Genomic DNA, 10131 nt, shown 5'->3' with positions numbered 1-10131 from the left:
AATTATCGAATCCCAAATTACCGAAATTCCCAATTCGATATTCAAATTTCGGATATTTATGCCCAGCCGTAATCCTTGGCATTAATTCCATGGCTACTCATAACTAGCAAACGTTTACGGTTCAACTTCATCATAATAACAGTTCAGGCACAGAGATCTTCATGAGACCTATAAGTTCCATCATTTTTCTTGAATAAGTGAGAAAAGTTTAACTCAATACTGCTGTATTCTTCCCTTTTATTCCAGTTTCAATTGCCTGGATATAATATGTATTACCTTGATATAAACGTACTAAATTGCCTATGAATCACATGAATCTGTTGCTGATAATCTAATTCGTGCATTTGCTTAATGTATAGTAAGATGTTCAAGACATGGCATCGCCAATGATCATCTAGCCAGACAATAACTGTTTATCAAAATCAAATCCTAAACGTTGTGAATCTCTGATCATTTACAGTTTAAAGCTTCCGTTTTATGGCTAAGAAAATTTTAAAAATAGTTGTTAATATTTGAATTTTGAATTGATTACATGTGACTTGCAACATGTACGACCGGGTTGCAGTTAATACTAATGTCAAACGTACAGCAGGAAAAAAATACTAATAATAACAGAAAAATATATTTATTTACAATGACTGCGCAAAGGATTAGTTATCTTTTAGGTGGCCAAATAGAGTAATTTTTACACACCAGTATACTACAGAATTTGAACAGAAAAGGAAGTTAGTGTACATAAAATTCTCCTAGCTGTAGCAAGTTAGACTCCGTTAAAAAGGGATTGCAGGCATTTCTCTTGGTTTTGTGAAACATCAATTACTTTGGACCAACTTTTAGATAGGGAACAAAACAAACTGTTTCTCTCAACATTCATAAGCAAGCTCAAATAATCTTTCCTATCAAAAGACAAAATAAAATACAATAAAAAGGAAAATACAGCTACATGTCCAAAAAAAATAGGATTTTACCTGTCAGGAAGCAAGAACATTTGGAGAGCTAAATAGATGAAATGATAAGGAAGGTTTGGAATGAGAATGCCATCCATTCAGCTGGTAATGTGGTCGTCTATAAAATAAACTTTGTAGCACGCCTTCACGTCATGTTATAATTTCACTCCCTTGACAGTAATCCTCAAAATCTCGCTTTACAAACAGACCTTCTCTCTTTTAACTTACTCACAATCAAGTGATATGCCTCAATAATCGTAAGTACTATGGACAAAATAATCACACAACTGCCTACTATGAACAACCTAATCTAAGATCCACCCGTTACAGTTAGCTAACATCAGCTTATTCATTTCCCAACCATGTGAATGGTTATAGTTTCTTTGGCAAGTTGTAGTTCTTCCTTAGAAACTTAGTTGCCACTTTATCATTTCGATAACACAGAACACGCAAAATAGTGCTGGGCTCAGTTGGACTCCAGTTACCTGATGTAGGAGGCAAGGGAAGTCTGGATTTAGCTGAAGGGCCAAAATAATCTTCAGTGGCACGCTCAAGTTGCTCAATCAGGACAGCAGTTTCAGTATGGAAAAGAGGAAGAGTGCCTTTCAAAGTAGTTGAAAACTTGTCTATAAGGTCAGTCGGCAACCCATCCCCATCAGACCAGAATAGATCCATTAGGAACTTCAAATCTTCATCTATAATTGCAGCATCATCCAGTGAAAAAGCACGAGAAGGTCCACCAGCAAGCAAAATGAACAAGAATCCATCAAAAGAGGCTTTCATTACATTAGTGATTACACGTGTCCGGACCCTGTCATGAACTGTCGCTGATATGATCTCAAGGTTTTTCTCCAGCTCCTGAAGGAAAGGTTCAATGCGGGATGATGAAACATCAGCTACATACAAGTAATCCCAGAAGACGTGACTCAACTCATGGAAGATGACTTTATATGAAATTGCCTCAGAAAGCTGCTGGATCCCTTCCCGACAAGAAGCTACTGACAGCTCAAAACCTTTGCCCAACCCATCAACAATATTATCATCATCAACACGCATATTAACCCTCAGTTGGGAAATTGTCCTTTTCTCAAGCACATCCAATTCTTTCCGTATGCTATGCAAAGTATTAATACGGACACACAACTGAGGCATACTGAAAGAATCATCTCCGTTCTGAGATTTCCTATCCAAAACCATAGGAGGTCTCTCTTTCTTCCTGAAGACACTGAACTTTGACCCAGTTGAGCATCTAGTCAAAGCAGGCATAGTTGGAACAAAGGTGCTTCGAGATCCTGCAATGTACCAGAAATTAATGGTCTATAAAGTCAACTATCACATCATTATCAATACTTTGCAGCCAAATTAATATTTACCACAGCCAGATATAGCCTTCAATATGTAGCTCTGTAGGCATGCGTCAAGGCCATGCATTAATTCTGGAAGCAAAGTTGGATGCATAGGTATCGGTAACAAAAAGAATGCTTCGAAAGTCTCATCTATGCTGCGTAGGACCTCCACTCCAGAGGGAGCAAATCGTTCTTTATTAGCATGAGGGTTCCAGACCTACAAAGGGAAGCTGAAAGGTCAGGCGATGCTGTACTACTTTAGCTGTGTGTTCAAGGTTTGTATACAGCATGACCAATTAGCACTGGCAAACCATATCCATTTACCTCTTCCAATTTTAGATGATCAAGGAGTCAATGTAAAGATTTAGGTCGGGCATCATTAAAGAAATCAACATATGAAGGAAGTAACAGAACTATCACCTCCACACACTTCAAGCTCAAAAGGAGTGTGTGAAGAAGTGTTGCTTGAGAAAAAAAGGTATCACACTTTAAATCTCTCTAATTAACAATGCCATAAAGAGATCATATGGAAATATTTGTTGACTGGTGCCATTAGAATTGTTAAATTGGGAATTGTACCACAGTTGGTTCCAAAGGAAAAAATCAACAAAATATTTAATTCATAGAGAACTCCAGTAGAATGCTGATTGTGTTAAGTGACACCATACTCACCACATTTTGCGAGGTTATGCTTAACCTTAAAGAAAATACTCAAGATATAAGAATTTATGTGACAACATAATAAGATAATATAAACAAGATTTGTGAACTCCATAATATCTCTCACCCCTCCGCTAGGGGGAAGAAAGAGACAGAGGAGATAATATAAATAAGACTCGTGAACTCCACTCTCTCTCTCTCTCCTCTCTGTCTTTTTTTTTTTGTTGGGGGGGGGGGGGGGGGGGGGGGTGTTGAAGGCCAAAACCAATTATAAGGAAGAAAAATCCTATTATTTTGCTCTCTTTTTGGCTTGAGAAGCAGCTTCCAGGCATACCGGCTGAGTGAAGGAAAATCTAAGACTTGCAGATAGATAAGACACTAATTACAGGATAGCTATATAATACAGGGTATACTTGATACTATACTTTTGCTGCGGGGAACCCACTCGCCCTCTTCACATTGTGTTATTGCTTAAGGGATAGCGCCAAAACATTAAATACAGGAAAAGAATTATCTGAACAAAATTTCTTCAACACTATGACCCCAAATCCGTCATTTTCTTACACACAGATATGACGAAAGAGTGGAGTGTTCAATGGTGACCAGACATTATTAGTACAAGGCAGCAACTAATCACTAACAACAGAGAAGGAGACATACCTCTTGTTGAAGATTCCGGTTGACCCATTCCTTAAGTCTGTCCACTCTAGTCATTATCCATGATTTCACCAGGTTTGCAATCACAGCTTCAGCTTCATAAGGAGTCATCTCTGTCATTAATGACTTTCCTCCATCTTCACTGTCAACAGCATCCGCAACAGCCATCTGTACAAGATCTTTCTCCAACTTGTCTGCTGCTATCAGCACCTGTACAGCATCTGGAGTCAACTCACTGATCCCCAAGACAAATTTCTTCAGCTCATTTCCATAGCAACGATGAAGCACAGCAACAGCTACACCAGTTGCAAGAGGGTGCCATCTCTTCAGAACACCACTATATATTTCCTTCTCATTATAAGCCATATCACTAACATTTTGGGCAAGGATACAAAGGATGGGAAGAGGATTCTGCTGTTGTTTAGACGACTTTCTGCTCGATATCAACCTCTCTTTTTCCTGTCTTTAGGCAGAGGAAGCAGAGTTAGTCACTTTTTCCACCAAAGGAGCAAAAGTTTAACTTTAACTAAACCATGAAAGTTAGAGAGATTAAATAAACAAAGCATAGACAGGATGCTTCAAGCATCCAGTCATGCTACAGCTAGAGGGAGGATAATTGCTGCACTGGAACATAATATTCAGCAAAAACATAGATTATCAGGGGATTGTAACTGTTGCAAAGACGGAAGCAGTCCTTTCTACGAGGGCGACAAAAAACTCTCACTTCAAGTTAAGAGGTATCTGAGATTAGAAGTATAGGGGAAGCACCAATAACACCATTCTAGCTTCCTGAGAAAGAGAGCTGAAAAACACTGAACTCCCCTTAAATTAATAATGTGAATTGGAGTTCCTGACATGATGTTTATACTCCATGGTGAGGTTAACTGAAGCAGGATGACTAACTTGCCTGAGAAAAGACGCGGAGCATCGAAGCCCTGATGTAACTATCAACTCTGCTAAATGCAACATCAACCTCTTTATTCCTCTTCTGATAGTTGCCCGAAATTTGCATAGCTGATAAACCCATAGAGAGAAGACTTTGCATGATATCAACGTTGTCCCTGTAAAAGCTATCATGATACATAAGCAGTCTTTTCTCCGCCCAACCTAGGATCAAAACAAGTAGAGAACTCAAGGTCTGAGAGCAATTCACTGCCTTGGTGTCCTTTGCTACCTCCGACAACAGATTATCTGCGGCAAAGAGCAGGTCGTTTTCAACTTGGCTGGTTGCAACATATCGATGAAATAAAACCCATGAAAAGCAAATATTCTGGAACATCTGGTCTATACCAAGGATAACCGAAGTTTTTTTTATGATGTCTAAGACCTCATCAACTTCTTCAATAACAGAGGTCTTATCGTTCACATCAAAACAAGCTTCAAGCAATATTTGGTAGAGTCGGAGATTCAATGGTGTGCCATCTGCCCAATGGCATATCTCGGGGCTCGACCCATCAAATGATCTACAGGCGAGGGATGTAGCAAGATTTCGTAGTACTTGCATCGATTCACTGTGCTTTCCAGTCTCCATGGGTTTCACCAGAGCCCCATGTATAATCTGTTGAAGCTGTTTAGCACACGTGTCTGTCTCATCCAGCGGCAAGCATGGATGCAAGACAAGTCCAGCCTCAAGTAGCTTTAAGTTTCTCCTCTGCCATACTTCATATTCCTGAGCATTTGGAAAATCTGTGGATTTGAACTGCTGTAGGAGCTCCACTGGTAGAACCATTGACTCCAGCCGTCTTCCAAGCTGGTAAGTACAAGAAACAAGCTAATCACTAAGCTGCAGTTGAAAGAACAATATTGATCTATAACATTCATTTTGCAACACATTTTAAATAATCCTTTTTATCCAATCCATGTCAATGAATTTCCACTTGAGATAAGAAAGAGCATCAAGTAATGAAGGTGAGGCCCATCAAGCCAACCAGATTTAACTAGCTCAGCATATTTATTGTATCCTCCATGAGATATTGACAAAACATCCCATCCAACAAGCAAAAGTTTTCTCCTTTCCAAGAATCAATTCTCAACCTATCAAGGATAATTAAGATTCCAAAAATGTGGTTTTTGAAGGACATAAATAAACTTTTAAAACAGATATATAAGTGGTAAATGGAAATGACGAACGGAAGAGTATTAGTTTTTGTCAACAAGTACTGCTAAAATTCTGAAATCGTTCATGTAACTTGACATTTCAGTTGCTGCAAATTAATCCCGTTCTTTTCTTCTTTTTTGTTAACCAATAAATCCACTGTGTGTCTGTGGATATTGGCCCCTCCTTTGCCTTTTTCTACTTAAATACCAAGCTTTGGGGCTCTCAATTAAGTACTCCCTCTGTCAGAATTTAAGTGTCTTACGTTCCTCTTTGGTCCGTCACAAAAAGGATGCCTCTTTCTACATTTTATTTAAGTTGACAATTCAAACATCAGCAAGTTTGTAACCACAAGATTCAAAGGATATTTTAGTACATCACACACATCAGTAATTTAGATCACAAAGTTCAAAAGTCTCTTTTAATTCCTTAAACTTTGTGTTCAGTGAAACTAAGACACTTAAATTGGGACGGAGGGAGTAAAAGGTTTCCCTTTTCAATTTGAAAAAGAGTTAAATCAATCAACCAAGCATCAAATCCCAAACAAGACCAACGGTCTTTTATATGAATCATCACTCTATAATGTGAGGAAAGAAAGTACTCTCTCCGTTTCAAAATGTTTGGCGTTAATTTCAACTTCGCACGTGACATCTTTAAGACCACAAGATTAATTTGAGACATTTTGGACATTCTACACATGTTTAATTTAAAACCACAAGATTGAAAAGTCTGATGTGTCAAGTCAAAACCAGAAAAACAAATTAAAAGAGGGGGAGCATTGAGCAAACCTGTCCAGCATTGAGTCTCAAGAAGGCTCGTCGAATTCTAGAATCAGTCTGTTCGGAAATGCCCATTTGCACCCTCATAAGCTCACCACTCACTGAGTTGTCCAAATTCTTCTTCCTCGACTTCAAACCAAGTGCTTTCTTCACCTTGCTTGCCGCCGTTGACCTCTGAAATGACGGTGACAATGACGTCATCGATGACGAAGACGATGATGATCTCACCGAACTCGACACATATTTCAACGGCTTGCCTGAACTGGAGCTCCGACAAGCACCAACAAGGATCTCATATGCGGTTTCTCGGAGCTCCGATTCCCTTAAGTCCACCCCCAATTCCCCAAATGGGTAAGGAAGTTCATCCTCGGAGGGTAAAATGGGAATTCTCGGCTTTTCAGGCAAGTTGGCCATTTTAGTTCTTGATACAGTTTGTGCCCTTGCATCTCTGTAACCATACGACACCATATCCATCAACAAAATCTATTGGGTTTTTAGCAAATTGAAGGAGGGGGAGGGGGGGGGGGGGGGAGGCTTGACTTGAAAGGAACAGATGTGGGGTTATTAGCTTTGCGTAGAATTGGGTTTTTAGCAAATTGGAAGAAGATAAAAAGATACTAGTATGATTTTTTCTTCTTTGTTGTTTTTCCGGATGGGATTGTGTTGAGAGGAAGGGATGTGTCATGTGGGGTTGTTACTTGTTAGTAGCTTGACAAAAGGCCATAAATAGTCTCGTATCTATGACACTAGGTCTAAAATAGTTCTTTAACTATATATTTATCGATTTTAATCCTTTAATTATTTAAAAACTTATCAAATTTGGTCTCCATCTATTTTTTTATACAAACAACGTACAAACTCATAAACCTTCGTGAGATTAATCGTTAAACCATTCCCCAGACCTATATTTCTCTGCCCCTGCTTCTTTTTCCTCAAGTTCCTCTTGTTAAAAAAAAAAAAAAGAGCATTCTGACACTGATATCGCTTTCGAGTCTCTAAAATTCGAAAAGACAAACTCAGGCACAAAATTTCTGTAACCATTCTTCTCAAACACTACTAAAAAACTGGTAAAAACCGACGGAAAAAACCCGATGGAAAAACCGACGGAAAGATCGACGAATTCCGTCGGTTTTTTCAATAATTTTTTGAAATCTTTTTTTTTAAGAAACCCGACGGACTGTGTCAGTTATTTTTTGCACAAAAATGCGCGAAAAAATATTATTATTTTTATATTATTTTCTAAAATAAACTGATGGAGTCCGTCGGTTTTTTTCCGTCTCCGTTTTTAGAGCGAAAAAACAGTATAAATTAAATCAATGTAAGTATATGAAAAAAAAAAATCAGTGGTCTAGTGGTAAAGCCCTTTAATGCCAAGGAACATACCCGGGTTTGATTTCAAGTTCCCACATTTCATTCTTTAATTTTCAAAAAAAAAAAAAAAACCGACATGAGAGTGTCGGTTTTTTTAAAAAAAAAATTAACAAAACCGACGGACTGGGTCGGTTTTCCGTCGGTTATGAAACGCGAGAGAAAACTTGAGGCAAAAAGTTGAGGTTAAAGAATGAACTTGAGGAAAAAAAAGCAGGGAGAGAGAAATATAGGTCTGAGGAATGGTTTAATGATTAATCTCACGAAGGTTTATGAGTTTGTACGCTGTTTGTATAAAAAAATAGATGTAAATTTTTGGTAAACCTACTCTTATAAATAAGGGACTATTTATGGCCTTTGTAAATCAAAAGACATGCATGAAATTGAGGGCATATGGAAAGGAAAAAGGAAAAGGCAATTGTAGTGGTATAATATATATAAATTAAAAGAAAAAGTTGGTGGTGATGATAGGAAGCTTTGAGCTTTTCAAAAGAAAGGAAAAGGGAATTGTCCACTGCCTTACTACTTGGTAAATGCAACCGCGTTTGGTCAAAGGTTTCGTTGCGTTTCTATAGGCATTTGGAATTGGAGTTCGTGTATTAAAATGACAAGAAAATAGGGCAATATGCTACGTTAATGAAATTCAAATTTTAAATTAGGACTTGCTGCATATGTTCTGAAATCTTGACTATTTGCAATTAATGAGGCAAACACCCACTACGGATTTTCAAGCTAAACATTGATGGTGTCTCCGCAATCACAATGAAGAGTGAATGACTGAATTTTCAAAAAACATTTCCACTTCAACGGACACCAGCCGCTACTATATACGAGTCCAGAATCAAAATGACCCAAAAAAAATGATGTGAACCAAAATACTTCAATAAAAAAAAGTGGTATCAAAGCACTTTTATCGCAATAAATTACTGCGTTAAAGGAATTAACCGTAACGGCGCGATTAAGTCCAATAGCACAGTAATTTACTGCGCTATACATTCTTTTTTTTTTAATTTTCACACTTTTCTTTTCATTATCCTTCCCTGTGTGATTTGTGTTAGCAGATGAATGTTATGACTCTGAATTAGTTCTTAGTATCATTTTTACTTAATTCGAAGATGTAACGACCCGTTTGGTCGTTTTAGCACTTTTGGACCCTTTTCGCTAAAATACGCTTTCCGTAGCTTTAATTAGTATACTAGGTATAAAGAAGAAGAAAAGAAAAGTTCGGTTATTCCCAATACATCTATAAGACCCATTACGTAAAAAGAAGGGATGGTGGGCTGGACCCACTTCTACTGCTACTGGTCACGTTTAAATTTAAGTTTAGGCACAGAAAAATTATTAGGTTATTCCTAGTCTAAAAGAAAACAAAAACAAAAACAAAAACAAAAACAAAACCAAAAAAAAAAAGAGAAAGAGAAGCGCATAGGGCAGTTCGTAGGTTGCTGCGAAGAAGTATCACGCTGAAGATATCTCTTTGATTAAGAAACAATCACAGGTACATGTTGCATTATCTTATGTATATATATATATGCATTGGTCTACCGTTGAAAAACATTATTCTAGTATAGAAGTGTTGGCAAAAGGTTTGAGATGAGTTAATGATTACCTAATTATTAGGGAGGGTAATGATTATAGCTATGATGATATGTTGTAGAATTAGTAGTGGTGGAATTTAGTATAAAACAAAATACGTGCTTACAGTGTAAAATTTCCTACTCCAAAACTTCTGAATCGTCAAACCTACGGTGTCGACGTCGTCCTTTTTTTTTTTTTTTTAAATCTTCTTTCTTTCTTGTTTTACACACTGCGATTATTATTATTTTTGGGACTAGAACACATATAAATTGTTTATTAATGGTATAGAGATACAATTTCTACTTCTTAAAAGAAATTATGGAATCAAGGTATAAAATGTTGAGATTTAGTTCTAAACTGAAAATTATAGGATTAGTTTCCCTAGACTAATTTAGACCATTTATTTATGGTATTGAATAGATTAAGAGGCATACTTCCACAGGTCCCATTAATGTTCGGTGAGAGATAGATGCTAGAATTTTAAGTGATCCGGGTAAGATGGGGGTAAATAATGCCCTCTTCGGAAGACGGGGTAAGACATAGACAAATACGACTTCCATTTCAATTTTTGTGTGTAATGAGTTTATGTGATTGTTCTTTAGGTATATTGGGTCATATGTACAATTTTTAAATTCAAGGTATTTGAATTGTGGAAAGTTAGATTTTTGTCCAAAGTTAAGATATTGAAGTAATTAAAGGTT

The 10131-nt window shown here is 37.3% G+C and overlaps 1 protein-coding gene across 2 annotated transcripts; it reads right to left on the bottom strand.

The window, feature by feature from the left end:
- Nucleotides 1–840: 840 nt before the first annotated feature.
- LOC132641078 (protein unc-13 homolog) lies at nucleotides 841–7171 on the bottom strand. 2 transcript variants are annotated; one of them, XM_060357955.1, is made up of 6 exons: nucleotides 6494–7171; nucleotides 4901–5360; nucleotides 4518–4801; nucleotides 3614–4069; nucleotides 2321–2510; nucleotides 841–2239 (listed from the first exon to the last, which is right to left on the bottom strand). In XM_060357955.1, the coding sequence occupies exons 1-6, from the start codon at nucleotides 6956–6958 to the stop codon at nucleotides 1320–1322; spliced, it is 2775 nt and encodes a 924-aa protein (XP_060213938.1). In that variant the 5' UTR covers nucleotides 6959–7171; the 3' UTR covers nucleotides 841–1319. The 2 variants fall into 2 exon arrangements, with proteins under 2 accessions (XP_060213938.1, XP_060213937.1); XM_060357954.1 differs by having other exon boundaries at nucleotides 4518–5360.
- Nucleotides 7172–10131: the final 2960 nt, after the last annotated feature.

The sequence above is a fragment of the Lycium barbarum genome, chromosome 5, assembly GCF_019175385.1.
Source record: "Lycium barbarum isolate Lr01 chromosome 5, ASM1917538v2, whole genome shotgun sequence".
Taxonomy (NCBI): domain Eukaryota; kingdom Viridiplantae; phylum Streptophyta; class Magnoliopsida; order Solanales; family Solanaceae; genus Lycium; species Lycium barbarum.
The sequence above is the reverse complement of the archived record's forward strand: the minus strand, read 5'-3'. Positions and strand labels throughout refer to the sequence as shown.

Bases quoted from the DNA above. Each gene is read 5' to 3' on its own strand.
- LOC132641078 (XM_060357954.1), bottom strand. From the start codon at position 6,958: ATGGATATGGTGTCGTATGGTTACAGAGATGCAAGGGCACAAACTGTA. The intron at 4,070-4,517 runs GCAAGTTAGTCA...GCCTAAAGACAG, and splicing joins TGCTCCGCGTCTTTTCTCAG to GAAAAAGAGAGGTTGATATC. The intron at 2,511-3,613 runs GTATGTCTCCTT...TTCCCTTTGTAG, and splicing joins ACCGGAATCTTCAACAAGAG to GTCTGGAACCCTCATGCTAA.